Source organism: Melanerpes formicivorus, unplaced genomic scaffold (assembly GCF_026170545.1).
Source record: "Melanerpes formicivorus ecotype bairdi unplaced genomic scaffold, bMelFor1.0.p_v2 SCAF_6, whole genome shotgun sequence".
Lineage (NCBI taxonomy): Eukaryota > Metazoa > Chordata > Aves > Piciformes > Picidae > Melanerpes > Melanerpes formicivorus.
This window is the reverse complement of record NW_027142358.1, coordinates 737,892-752,798: the sequence shown is the minus strand read 5'-3', so window position 1 is coordinate 752,798 and position 14,907 is coordinate 737,892. Positions and strand designations below refer to the sequence as shown.

The 14,907-nt window shown below is 41.2% G+C and overlaps 1 protein-coding gene across 3 annotated transcripts in view; it reads left to right on the top strand.

Annotated features, from left to right (window-relative positions):
• The window catches only part of CCDC172 (coiled-coil domain containing 172), a 62,085-nt gene that overhangs the window by 22,505 nt on the left and 24,673 nt on the right, over positions 1 to 14,907 (top strand). For 2 of the 3 annotated variants that reach the window (XM_068139297.1, XM_068139296.1), the window contains exons 1-2: positions 10,945 to 11,159; positions 12,110 to 12,195. In XM_068139297.1, the coding sequence (XP_067995398.1) occupies positions 11,081 to 11,159; positions 12,110 to 12,195 (165 nt within the window). In that variant the 5' untranslated portion in view covers positions 10,945 to 11,080. Of the gene's footprint in view, positions 1 to 10,944; positions 11,160 to 12,109; positions 12,196 to 14,907 lie in introns of those variants that run through there. The other variant, XM_068139298.1, reaches the window with a different exon arrangement.

Genomic DNA, 14,907 nt, shown 5'->3' with positions numbered 1-14,907 from the left:
CATAAGGTAATTTCTTGGGTTTTTTCCTGCTATGCCAGTCACATTCCAGTTTCGTGCCATCTCTTAATGCCATGTCCATTCTCTTACCAACTTCAAAATTACTACTTCAATCAGTGCCAAGACCAGGCCTAGAGGAATCCTACTAATGAACTCCTTTCATGTTGATATTTCCACCTTACAATTCTTGCACTAAAAGCCTATCTTCTCCACCTTAAATAACTTCCCACAAGGAACAATATAATGCCCTATTTCGGTCAAGGTAGATTAGGTCTACTGCATTACTCCTCTCTAGGACAATTATCTTATCAAAGAAAGAGATTAAGTTAGTTTGATATGATCTACCCTTGATAAAACCATGTTGTAGATTTTTCCCCATTTACCTCTAGGTCCTTGATAATTTTTTTTCCTTCAAAACCTGCTCTAAGACCTTGCTTAGTGTTGAGGTCAAATTACCATGCCTGCTTTCTATTTGATCACCTCTTTCCCCTTTTATGAGTACAGTGAAGAACTTTATCATTCTTAAGTTGTATTGAGCCAACTCTGAATGAAGAGATATGTATAAAATCCTGCAAACGGATTCTGTGCAAATCAGCAGTTGAGCATTTGAGGATTCTTTCAGTGCCCTGAAATGAGTATTGTTTAACCCTCTCCTTGGTGCCATGGTTTAGTTGACTAGATAGTGTTGCACGATAGATTGGACTCGATGATCTCAAAGGTCTTTTCCAACCTGGTTAAATCTATTCTATTCTATTCTATTCTATTCTATTCTATTCTATTCTATTCTATTCTATTCTATTCTATTCTATTCCATTCCATTCCATTCCATTCCATTCCATTCCATTCCATCACAGTATGTAGGCTATGCATAGCTGAGGGCTCACTTATGGAAACTTCCACTGCTCTGTCTTCACTCCCTTAAGCACTTTGTTACAATTCTATGATTCTACATTATGCCCTCTGAAAAATGAGACAAAGTATTCATTTACTGTTTTAATCATGCCTTGATTGTAGTTAATCTCCATTGCATTCCTGATACTCTGGGTTTCCTTACTTTCCTTCTCCATTTAAGTAATGTGTCTGCAGAAAGTCTTCACGTTTGGTTTAATTGTGCAGTTAAATTCTTGGCTGTTAGAGGGGACCGTATCAATGTCCAAATGGTGGGGGTTCAAGAGAATGGGGCCAAACTCTTTTCAGAGGTGCCCAGTGACAGGACAGGAGGCAGTGGGCACAATCTGGAACACAGGAAGTTCCACCTAAACATAAGGAAAATCTTACTTTGAGGTTGCCACATCACCGGAACAGGCTGCCCTGAGAGCCCCTGTACTCAGCACTGGTTAGGCCACACCTTGAGTCCTGTGTCCAGTTCTGGGCCCCTCAATTTAAGAAAGATGTTGAGTTGCTGGAACGTGTCCAGAGAAGGGCAACAGAGCTGCTGAGAGGTCTGGAGTGCTGCCCTATGAGGAGAGGCTGAGGGAGCTGGGGTTGCTTAGCCTGGATAAGAGGAGGCTCAGGGGAGACCTTATTGCTCTCTACAACTACCTGAAAGGAGGTTGTAGCCAGGTGGGGCTTGGTCTCTTCTCCCAGGCAACCAGCACCAGAACAAGAGGACACAGTCTCAAGCTGTGCCACGGGAGGTTTAGGCTGGATGCTAGGAAGAAGTTCTTCCCAGAAAGAGAGATTGGCCATTGGGATGTGCTGCCCAGGGAAGTGGTGGAGTCACCATCACTGGAGATGCATAGGAAGAGACTGGATGGGGTGCTTGGTGCCATGGGTTAGTTGATTAGATGGATAATCAACTAAAGGTGATAGGTTGGACTCAATGATCTCAAAGGTCTTTTCCAACCTGGTTAATTCTGTTTTCTAATTTTCTATTGTGGAGTCTCCTGTGAAGACTTTCAAAACCCACCTGGACACCTTTGAGTGCAAGCTGATCTAGGTGGACCACCTTTAGCAGGATGATTGGACTAGATGATCCTCAGAAGTCACTTCCAAGCCACACCATTCTGTGATTCTCTGTGCCTGTGATTCTTACACCATCTACTCAGTATGTCCTGCTGGATTATTGCTGTAAATAAAGATCAGAAATACAAACGTGTCTGTGCATCAAGCTTTTCATCATTAAGTCCTTTGATTAAAGATCTTGGGTTTGGGGTTTTTTTCTTGGTTTTTTTTTTTTTTTAATTTAATTTTATTTTATTTTTATTTTTCCAGCAGTGGAAGATCTAACAGCATTAACAATCAACAGTTGCTTCTGAACTAGTATTTCAGCTATGCCTATTTCTTTTACCAGTGGAAGAGGATTGTTAAAAGCATCATTAACAGAAGCATAGCTATTAATTTTTGAAAATACAAAAAGGGGAAGGGGAAAAAGGAAAGGGGAAAGGAAAGGAAAGGAAAGGAAAGGAAAGGAAAGGAAAGGAAAGGAAAAGGAAAGGAAAGGAAAGGAAAGGAAAGGAAAGGAAAGGAAAGGAAAGGAAAGGAAAGGAAAGGAAAGGAAAGGAAAGGAAAGGAAAGGAAAGGAAAGGAAAGGAAAGGAAAGGAAAGGAAAGGAAAGGAAAGGAAAGGAAAGGAAAGGAAAGGAAAGGAAAGGAAAGGAAAGGAAAGGAAAGGAAAGGAAAGGAAAGGAAAGGAAAGGAAAGGAAAGGAAAGGAAAGGAAAGGAAAGGAAAATAGGAACAAGTCAAAATATATGTGGAAACATATATGAGAACACTGTGTTTATGAGCTCTGAAGCCTTAGCTATCGATATTAATTTTGAATTCAAAGAACTGCCTTACTAATAGTATTTTAACTATTCTGATTTAATTCCCCAAACAGGAGAAATGGAACTATGCTAAAGGAAGCAGCATTTTTCTAGTTATTCTCACTAATTTTTCCTTCTGTTATCTTCTTCCTAAAAAAACAAGCTGCAAAAAGACAAACCCACAAGAGCTATTTACATACTTTTCACACAATCTGCGAGCAGACATGTTTAATGCTTCTGCAAAGAACTGACTGTAATACAATGCAAATTATGAACTCATGAATGTGGCCCAATTGATAATACATGCCTACTGCAGCTGTGATTTTCTACTCTTACTTGGATTCAATGCTTTCATTATCCTGCCTGTGTGCTGAGTCCTGGCATATGTTTGCAGATGTGTGCTATGAAGCCTTTGAAAACTTCAGGATTAAAGATAGCTAATCTCCCAGAATCAGCGGTGAGGAGGGATGCGGAAGGCATAGATACGCAGCTATAGGCCCTCTCTTTTCTTCTGTCATCTTTAGAAAAGATGAAATCACAGCATAACATCTGAATCAATAGGCAGTTAAGTTTATATAGTGTTCTTTATCATTGTTAAGTCTTCATTAAATATGGTCCTCTGCCCACAAAGGGCTGCAGAGAAAATAGAGGGCACAGTTTTATAGAGATCTATTTATTTGATTGAGTTTTGCACAGCAGCTTTTAAAGGCTGCAGGTAGAAACATACTTTCCCCATAATATTCTAGAGGAAAAGAAAAAGTTTTCTAAAAACTGCTCAGGATATTTTGAAGGCATAGGAACAACAGGTTTTTGGGTTGTTTTTTTTTTTTCCCCCAAATAAATAATTAGAATTTTCTTACAAAACAGTTTGTCACTTATGAAAAAAAAATACCATCTGGCCCCATTTTGGTGAGAGGTTTTGTAACATCATGCAGTTTCAGTAGTTGTGTTAAGAGCAGGTTTTCAGATTCAGCTTTGGTTTAGTCAAATTGAAATAGCCATTCCTCTGGTAGTGCTTCCTTGGTATGGGCACTTGCAGGCAATGTGGATTAATCCCTACGGCTGCCTAGTTCAGGCCACGAGCCACATCTTCCAAATATCCAAGGAAACTGTCATATGTTTAAGCAGGACCACGGATGGAACCATAAAATTGATCTTATGAAAACTATCATCAGAGAAGCCTAAAAGTATAATGGACAGCTCTTGGTTTCATATAAGAGTTAATTCCAGCTTGCAGAGAAACTCATTTGGCTTTAAAGCATACAGCAGAAGTATAGCAGTTGTCTAACCTGGCACTAAATAATGCTCTTATTATGAGTAAAGACAATAAAGCAGTTTTATTCCAGTCATCTGCACATATTCTTTTTCCTATAACAGCAGCATCAAGTAGAAATGAAGCTTAAAGAGCAAACACAAGCATTTTTAAATCTCCTCAAGTATTTCAGAAGAAATAATGACAGCTGCTCAGCTGAGAATTTAGAAGCATTGTGTATGAACTTCTGGGATTCACTTGAAATGAAAACAAAATTTAATTCTTTTTCAGTTTGGCTGTAAAATTCTTACTTTTTACATTTCAGTGTTCATTAAGATTTTTCTATGATTAAGATAATGTTTATGTGACAAAACCAGGGAAGTTGGACTAGATGACCTTTGGAGGTCCCTTCCAACCCAGACCAGTCTGTGATTCTGAGTCTGTTTACAAAAGCCTGTCATGAGAGGATAAGGAGCTATGGCTTCAAACTACAGAAGAGCAGATTTGGACTGGATTTTAGGAACAAATTCTTTACCATGAGGGTAGTACTACACTGGAACAGGTTGCCCAGTGTCAAGGTCCGGAGACACTAAATGTCTCGGTCTGGAGACACAGTTCTTTTAAGTATTCCCGTGTTGTGAAATTAGAGGCACAAACGAGGCCAAAGTATCAACAGCTAGACTATTTATTACATAAATAAAGTGGACATAAGAAAGGGAGAGGGAGAAAATAAAGAGGGAGAGAGAGAAGAGAGAGAAGAGAGAGAGAAGAGGAAAGGAATTATATTACCACACCCCTCATCCCCCCCAAGACAGTTAAAGTCTGTGGAGGAAAGGTGCTGCAACGGTGCTGAGGCTTTTGCTGGAGAACAGCTGTGGTCCTCTGGGGAGATGTTAGGTTGATACAGGAACGGTAGGTTGATACAGGAACGGTAGGTTGATACAGGAACGGTGCTGGGACTCCTCTGGGCAGCCTGGGTCTGTGGAGAAAGGGTGCTGAGGCGTTGGCTGGAGCTGTGGTCCTCCGGGCAGCTTCTTTTCTCCGGAGCAGCATTGTCCCAGCTTTCTTTTCTCAGCGGCCTGGCCCGTCTCCTGTGTTTTCCTTCATCTCTGTTTTTCTCCCCGTTTTTCTCCTCTGTTTCTCTCTCCTGTTTCTCTCTACAAACCAGTAGTTGTTCCAGTCTTTTATACAGTTTTTAGTCCTTAGGTATGTATTCAAATATTGTCCCTCAGGAATTCCAGGGGCAGGAAATAATCCTTAGGTTCTGTGTATTGCTGTGTGTTTGGGCGAGATTTTTGGATGGGGGGGGGGAATCTCCATCTCCCCCCGTCTCCATTCAGACAATCCCCCCCACATTCCTTCACCCTGCCCAGGGTACTTGATGGGTGGAGATTGTCTTGCCCTGAAGGCGTGACTGGCTGGGTCATCGTTGTAGGCCAGCTGTGGCCCAGTGAGCAATGTTATCTTTGCACCTTCCAAGAGTCCTTAGTGGCTCTGCCCAATACATATTGTCTGGGCAAACAGCAAGTGATTTTATCTTTGTTGAGTACACCGAGAGAGACAAACTTATTAGTCTCTCACAATCAGGGAAGTGGTTGGGGCCCTATCCCTGGGGATATTCAAGGTGAGGCTCAACAGGGCTCTGGGCAACATGATCTAGTTGAGGATGCCCCTGCTTACTGCATGGGGAGTTGGACTAAGTGACCTTTGGAGGTCTCTTCCAATCCAGACCATTCTATCATTCTATGATAAGTTGCATGCTGGTGTTATATGAGTTTAGGGAGCACACCATACTGCGTTGGTTAAAATGAAGAATCTTCAACAGATTATTTAATGCATTGCAATTAGATTACATCTCTCGCATGAAATCCCAGCCCTCTACTAACCTTTTATCCAGAAGATTTAATAGTAGCCACCTTCTCACAGGGCATTACAACGTAACTGGTAATTCATTTTCATTTCTGCTAACACAAAATGATAAAGCTGATCTCTTTCATAAATGGGAGGTACAGACAATTAAAATATAAAAAGTATTTATTTTTTCACTTCTTCTGGTCTTGCTTCCACTGGGTGCCAGCTGAGTGATTGTATTGATATAAAGCAAACTGCAGTTTTACAGCCAAATAATTAATAACACTTACTATGACAATGCAAAGCCAAGACAGTATTTTGTGCTGTGATATGCACTGCAGAGTTGAGAAATTCTTTCTCCATTAGAAAAGTTACTACCCTTACACCAAACTAAATAAGAGCTCTGATAAATATTTCAAAATGAAAGCCTCATTTTTTGCTTATCCAAATACTGAAGAATGGGGGAGTGGAAAAAAAAAAAAAAAGAAAAGGGGTGGGGGGAATAAACTTATATATCCAGTAAAAGAAACAACTGAAATATATTTAAGATTTGAAAACACTACAGAGGGACAATGTGGCTACCCATATAACAGCACAGCTACCAATCAGTTGTAATCAGCACAGAAGGTGCTAAGTGATTATAACCAAAGACAAGAGAAAAATGTGGATTTAAAAGCATAAAAGAATAATCTTTGCTTTTGTAATCCAAAGGGATCCAATGAAGCCTTTCCAGATGGAATTAAACAAAACCTTGGCTACAAGACTTAAGCAGAGATATCACGATGCAAATGCGAGGCTCTGGCCTTATAAAGAACATCTGTTGTGAAGTTGTTTACATTCCTACCAAAACGATGAAGACTATATCTGATTCTCCATTGCAGCCAGCCATGTTAGGGAAAACACAAAGTTACTTCCTTGTGGCTTATAATACATTATAATTCACAAGGCTTTTCAGGAACTCACAATTTTCCCACCTGAAAAAAAATCAAATCAAACAAACAAACAAAAAAGGGATTTGGGGTACAGAGAAACCTTCTGTATTCACCTGCATAGAATTTGCCAGGAATTTATTTCAACACTTCCCTTTATTTATATTTTATAATATGAATTTTTCCCCTCAATTTCCTCTCTTTAGCAAGGAGGAAACTGTGTCCATTCATGAGTCCCTTGCTGAGAAGTGTACTAGAAATGGAGAGCTTCCAACCACAGAGTTAGCAGTTTGCTCTCACTTTTCTATAGATAATAACTAGACTGTGTTTAACCTAGGTTCCTCAGGAAATAGAGATAGGCAGGTTATTAATGAATTTCAATATTCCTCTTCTGCCCTGCTCTAAGTTTACAGAAATAGTCAAGTTCTCCCTCTCCCTCTCCCTCTCCCTCTCCCTCTCCCTCTCCCTCTCCTCTCCTCTCCTCTCCTCTCCTCTCCTCTCCTCTCCTCTCCTCTCCTCTCCTCTCCTCTCCTCTCCTCTCCTCTCCTCTCCTCTCCTCTCCTCTCCTCTCCTCTCCTCTCCTCTCCTCTCCTCTCCTCTCCTCTCCTCTCCTCTCCTCTCCTCTCCTCTCCTCTCCCTCTCCCTCTCCCTCTCCCTCTCCCTCTCCCTCTCCCTCTCCCTCTCCCTCTCCCTCTCCCTCTCCCTCTCCCTTACTAGAAATACGAACATATTCAAGGAGACACAACCAAGTGCTTGTTCTGCTGTTTCTCTGCTCCCCCCATCCCACCCAGCCTGGGCAGGAGACAGCGATGGAAGAGACAGAATACCTCTGTCCTCCCCTGCATGCAATGGGTGGTCAGTGAGAGTGGAAGAATAATCACACAAAATGTTCTTGATTTACATTAAACCCAGGGGATTAGGTTATCACTTTGCCATGCTTACTGTGTTTTAACGATTGAGTTTAAAACAGTAGAGCTAAAGCTTTGATTTTAAAAGCCACATTAAAAAATTACTTTTTAATAAGTCTTCTATTTCTTGTGCTTACTTATGCCAAATTATTGCTGGCTCTCTGACCATTTGTGGTCTCTCTCCATCATCATTGCTGCTCAACACTGCATTCCAAGTGGTTAGTGCTTTTTCATTCTTTTCTGTGTATATATACATAGACAGACACACACATACATACATACATTATTTCCAGTCAAGAATAGCTCAGACTTCAGCATTGAACATGAAAAGATAGCTGTGAATTTATGCCACAGATTAATTTAGCTTTATTCTTTCATGTAAGAAAACAGTGCAAAAATGGATGGTAAATACAAAGACCACCAAGAGCAAATGAAGACCAAAGTAATGTGCTTTGAGAAGAGAGTTTGCTGTATTTACATTTTGAAAGTAAGCAGTATAGTTGGTGTATGGGGAAAAAAGTATACTAGCAGTATACTAGCAGTATACTAGCAGTACTTAAAAGCAAAAGAGGAAATCTGTTTGTGACTGTAATTCTGTAGTATCTAGCTTCTACTATACATTTTTTATGGTGAAGACTATACTGCATCATCTCATTTTTACCCCACCACTTCTTTACCTTTGCCTTTTCCGTTTTTAGCCTTAAAAAACCAACACATTGTTGAAACAGTCCTGAGGACATACAATTTAGGAATAAATGACACTAATAAATAATTTTATAGTGACTTGAAATTGCAGATAAATATCTTTGTGTTCTTCTTTCTGCACAAACTGAGAATAAACTTGTAGAAGAAACTTCACTATTAGCACAGCAGCCTGATTACAAAGGGCAATTACTAATTTGAAGTACACTGGAAAGACACGACCTGATTACAGTACAGTGATTAAGATACAGATAGAGATTAAGATTAGGATGTACTGATATGACTGACAGAATAAAATTAAAGTCACCTTTCTAACAGCTAGTGATTTACAAAAGATCTTATACTTTGCAAAAGATGGAGGTGAGCAAAGGTAATTCACATTTTACTTTTACTCTGAAACATCTAGGTTCCTACTATCTCACCCATTTCCATGGGAGCCAGACAACTACACACCTGTAAAGTAATGGTCTTGATCCTGATTCTGAAAGCTCTTGTATATGTTTGACGTGTGACTCACTTTATACAATCCCGAGTTGTTGTTGTGAGTTATTAACCACGTGGAAAACAAGCACAAGGCAAATAGCTGCGAGAGTCAAAAGCTAATGAAGCTTAATGTCAAATACTTGTCACACTTTGAATTTTTTTCGGTCTCTGAACAACTCTTTTACAGAACTGTTAATCACACTGAATGGTCATTCTCAGACAGTGAGAAGTACAGTTGGAGCCAGACCCTTCTTTCTAGGGAGAGCAATTCCTTTGCCATAATTAGCGGCACTAAAGCACCCTCCATGAAACACAGTTGTTTCTTTAATGAGTAACACTGAACACCATTCCAGCCTACAGCAGATTTCTCAGTTTGAAACACAAAAGCAGTCAAGTCTCAAGAACTTCAAAGGAAGCTTTTCATTTTCTTTTCTCCTTGATCCACTGATAGAGCAGTTCATTTTCTTGAATTCTGCAAAATGACTTTTTCTCTCATCAGACCTGTGTAACGAATCACTGTCTCAATCATCAAATGTTCCCATTTGACTCATCTGCTTTACCTTTGGCCTTTGGGTAGGAAGCTTCGCTTTGAAACATTTTCTAAATTCACTTTTGTGAACTCTTTCCCCTCAGTTGCTCTTTGTTCCATTTGAAAAGAAATAATTGCATTTCCTGCAACGTAATGCGCTAATTTCAGGTTTTCAAATTTCCTCACAACCCACATTTTCTTTCTGGGGTAGAGCAATGTCTTTTCCTTTAAAAGCACCATTTTATAGCACGCTATCAGCTATACCATGGCGCTTGTTAAGCAGCAAATGCTGTAACATAACATTTTCCCAGGATTTTCAGCTTAATTCTGCTAAGTTAGAACAGCTTGCTTTCTTTTTTTCACTAGTAAGACACTTGTACTCTCGTGTGTATCATTGGGGCTTTTTGTAAAGATTTTCTCTTTCTAATTTCTGAACTTTGTGCAGTCTATTCTAAAATAGCATCTCCTCTGAAGAAACTCTTTAACAAGACAGGATTGTCAATAATCCTAATCTTTTCCAATGTTAAAAAGGCTGGAAAGGTATAAAGTTCCATTCCTTCAGGCTTTTTCTGTCTCAACACAAACGGGCCAACTTCACACAGGTATTCCCTACTGGAAATGCAGTTAATCCTTTTCAAGATGCAGGAACAAACCCTGGAATACCAACTGTATTTTTAACTGGGTATATTCAGGTATACCATCCAGTAATGTACAAACCAGGAGGCTGCATGAAGCTGAGAGTGTAGCAAACTCATACAGAAGTATGCACCAGAGGGGACTACAACAGGCTATGTTATGATCTTTTACTGAGACCAACTATAATACAGACACTGTCATTTTACATTCTGGAACAGAAACACTGTCATTTTATGTTAACAGTGAAGTGCAGCTCAGTTGAGTCTGATCACCATTACTTAAGTTTTATGCAGTCAGCTTTACTATCTCTTTCTGCATGATAGCAGATTTTAACCTGCTTCCTTAACTGCTAAGGTTAGGCATCAATCTTCAAAAGGAAAATAGATCTAAGCAGATGCAACGTGTTAAAAGGATGGTGATGCTTCCATAGAGAGCAAGGAGTAAAGAGCCCAGCTTCTGAACAATACAGTAAACTGAAAATTACTGTAAATATACTGAAAACCAGTATAAAGCATGTGGTGCCAGAGAAATATAAAAACTCAGAGCTGTTTCATCATTTGAACCTGATGATCTTGGAGGACCCTTCCAACCTGGTTGATTCTGTAAAACTCCCCAGACCCTGAGTCACAACCAATGTTTCACAGATGTGCACAGTTGACAAGACTCAGAGTGTCAGTTGCCTCTTACAAGCCAAATACCTTTTCTCCTGCTTCTACTCTGCTGCTTCTCTGTCTGATCATTTCCCTCTCCCCCTACCAACCATCCATGTTTCCTTCTGCCCAAGGTTCACTTTCACCCCTCCATTTTCTGCAGCATCCACGTCCCTATACTGTCACCACTTCCTCCTCAGCTGTGTCCTTCCCTCTGTGGCCTGGCGTTTCCTTCCCAATCCCAGAGAGGAGGAAGCCAGAGCCAAGGCCTGGCAGGCTCAGAGCTGTGGCTGTGGCTGGGCCCACAATCACCTTCCTCCAGGGCATCCTAGCCACCATCAACCAGCCTTCCTCAAAGATAGACCCAGAGAGACCACAGGCTCCAGGGGAAGACAGAAATGAACCTGGATGCTTTGTTCAAGCAAATACAGTACACAGAGAAGCAGGCCAGGGAGAAAAGGTCCCTTATCCAACAAGGTCTGCCCCATGGCCTTCGTGAGAGACTGAGGGAGCTGGGGCTTTTTAGTTGCAAAAGAGGAGACTGAGAGGTGACCCCATCAGTGTTTAGAAATGTCAAAGGTGACTCCTGAGAGAATGGAGCCAGGCTCTGCTGGGTGGTGCCCAGGTGACAGCACAAGAGGCAATGGTGGAAGTTGAGGCATAGGAAAGTTCACATAAATATGAGGAAAAAAATTTGCACTGTGAGGGTGACAGAGCACTGGAACAGGCTGCCCAGGGGGTTGTGGAGTCTCCCTCTCTGGAGATATTCAAAACCTTCCTGGATGTGTTCCTGTGTGATCTGGTGTAGCTGATCCTGCTCTGGCAGGGGGGTTGGACTGGATGATCTTTCAAGGTCCCTTCCAGCCTCTGAAATTCTGTGATTCTATGATCTTGTGGATCTGACAACAGAAGGGAGTTTGTAGCCAGGTGGGAGTTGGTCTCTTCTCCCAGGCAGCCAGCACCAGAGCAAGAGGACACAGTCTCAAGCTGTGCCAGAGGAGGTTTAGGCTGGATGTTAGGAAGAAGTTCTTCACAGCAAGAGAGATTGGCCATTGGAATGTACTGCCCAGGGAGGTGGTGGAGTCACCATCCCTGGAGGTGTTTAGGAAGAGACTGGATGGGGTGCTTGGTGCCATGGTTTATTTGATTAGATGGTGTTGGGTGATAGGTTGGACTCGATGATCTCAAAGGTCCTTTCCAACCTGGTTAATTCTATTCTATTCTAAACAAAAAACACAATTCATGGCCTCTCCATTTCACAAGGGAAAAGCAGAGTGGCCCGAGTTGTGCTTTCATGAGGGCATCTTTGTCGGTGAAAGCTTGGCAGGCAGCTGGGGCTGGCTGCTTTTTGCCAGTGGGATGTTCTTCTAAGAATGTAACTTTTAGAAAGCAAGCCCACATTCTTACAGCTTTTTGTTGTGTTGCAGCTAAATTCAACATAAATAGAAGTTATGAAAAAATTAACCAAATAAAAGAGGAGCTGAGCATTGCAAAAATGGAATTAGAAAATAAGGTAAGCAGGCATGTTTATAGTATACACAAGCATGAAATATGTTGTATTTACAAATATATGACCTATTCTTTCAGGAATATATTCATAAACACTTTCAAGGAGCATGTTTCACCTACTGAATAATTCAGCACTGAGAAACATTACACCATGTGTTTCTGCAGTGAAAAAAACCCAGAAGATCTGCTGTCTTTCCCCTCTCACAAATCTCAACTTTCAGGCTTGCCCTTGGCTATATTCAGGGACTCACTCACCTCAGGGGTAGAACATTCCCAGGTAACCCTTCCAGAATCTGGAAGCACTGGAGACAGAACATGTGCATATAAATAACACTTCTGCTCTGCAGGCAGAGCATACCAGGGAGCCAGCCACCATGGCAGGTCAGTCTGTTCTCAAGACATGGCCACCAGACATCATCTGGGGCAGACTGACTGTTCAGGTATGGTGTGAGCAGCCCTGTCTTCACTGTCACAGAATGACAGAACTTCAGGGGCTGGAAGGGACCTCAAAAGATTATCTAGTTCAACCCCCCTGCTAGAGCAGGGTCACCTACACCAGATTACACGGGAACACATCTAGGCAAGTTTTGTGTATCTCCAGAGAGGGAGACTCCACGACCCCCCTGGGCAGCCTGTTCCAGTGCTCTGTCACCCTCACAGGGAAAAAAATTTTCCTCCAGTCCTGGAACTTCTTACAGAGCTTTCCTTCCGAGGCCCAGGAACCATTCCTTCATTGCTCACTGCCATTCATTAAAGGCCTTTAACAGAAATTACATTGAAATATTCCCTATGTTTGCTTCACAGGACCTTGAGTCATGTGCTAAAGGCCTTCCTGAGACCCTGGGCCCACAGTTAGGTCTAACAACACTTAAGAGTTTTTCAAGGGGTGCCAAAGGCTGAGGAAAGTTTATGAATCTGTTTAGTGTTTTAACATTTTACTATGCTTTCTGTTTAACCAGACTGCAGGCATATTTCCAGATTAAGCTCCATCATTAATACCTGTGGTTACAAATTACTTAACAATTCATTTTTTACTCTGTGCTTGGAAAGGAAGCCCAAATATCATCTCTTGTGTCTGTTAAGTGTCTATGTTTGCAGAATACAGATACACAACAGGAAAGTGTATGGAGCCTCCTTTGAAGACAGAACTGTGGTATCCTATCACTTCAATAAATATCTTCAAGAGCCTTTGGGGGATTGTGAGAATAAATATTTGAGGCATGATTTTGATCCTTCATAAATAAAGGCTCTTATGCCTTTTCTAAAAGTGTGTGTATCTATCTATATCTATATCTATATCTATATCTATATCTATATCTATATCTATATCTATATCTATATCTATATCTATATATCTAATCTATATCTATATCTATATCTATATCTATATCTATATCTATATCTATATCTATATCTATATCTATATCATCTATCTATATCTATATCTATATCTATATCTATATCTATATCTATATCTATATCTATATCTATATCTATATACATTTCAACATTTCTGTGAAGGGGACAAAATAAAAGACAACTCATTTACAGATATTTACTGATTGCAAGTTGAGACTATACTCATGCAAGCAGTTATTCACATGCTTGCTTTTATGCATCCCTCAACCTTACAGCCCTGAAGCACTTGAAAATAGTAACTTCTTTAACCAACACAGACTATACCTGAGTGTTGCTTGTTAGGTAGAGTCCTTTGTAGTCTTGCTCATACATTTATTTATGAACATCATAATTTCATGTTTGGACTGCTAATTTATTATTGATGCATTATGATTTACAATCAAGGTTTATATGCTAGGTACAGAAAGTCCCAAGAGTAGAGCCACTACTGTAAAAAAAATAATGGGAAGAGCTGAAGAACTATTTCTAATTAAGTCTTATGTGCTTCACCCACCAGGATTATTAATATTTTCATTGATGTCCATAAAAATATATTTCATTTGCTTGTTTAGTCTGATGTGCAGTCATGAATAGAATAGAATAGAATAGAATAGAATAGACCAGACCAGGTTGGAAAAGACCTTCGAGATCGAGTCCAACCTATCATCCAACACCATCTAATCAACTAAACTATGGCACCAAGCGCCCCATCCAGTCTCTTCTTAAACACCTCCAGGGATGGTGACTCCACCACCTCCCTGGGCAGCACATTCCAATGGGCAATCTCTGGTTCTGTGAAGAGCTTCTTCCTAACATCCAGCCTAAACCTCCCCTGGTACAGCTTGAGACTGTGTCCTCTTGTTCTGGTGCTGTTTGCCTGGGAGAAGAGACCAACCCCCACCTGGCTGCAACCTGCCTTCAGGTAGTTGTAGACAGCAATGAGGTCTTCCCTGAGCCTCCCCTTCTCCAGGCTAAGCAACCCCCAGCTCCCTCAGCCTCTCTTCATAGAGCTTGTGCTCCAGACCCCTCAGCAGCTCTGTTGCCCTTCTCTGGACACATTCCAGCAACTCAACATCTTTCTTAAATTGAGGGGCCCAGAACTGGACACAGTACTCAAGGTGTGGCCTAACCAGTGCCGAGTACAGGGCAAAATGACCTCCCTGCTCCTGCTGGCCACACTATTCCTGATCCAGGCCAGGATGACATTGGCCTTCTTGGCCACCTGGGCTCACTGCTGGCTCATATTCAGCCTATTATTGACCAGTACCCCCAGGTCCCTCTCTGCCTGGCTGCCCTCCAGCCACTCTGACCCCAGCCT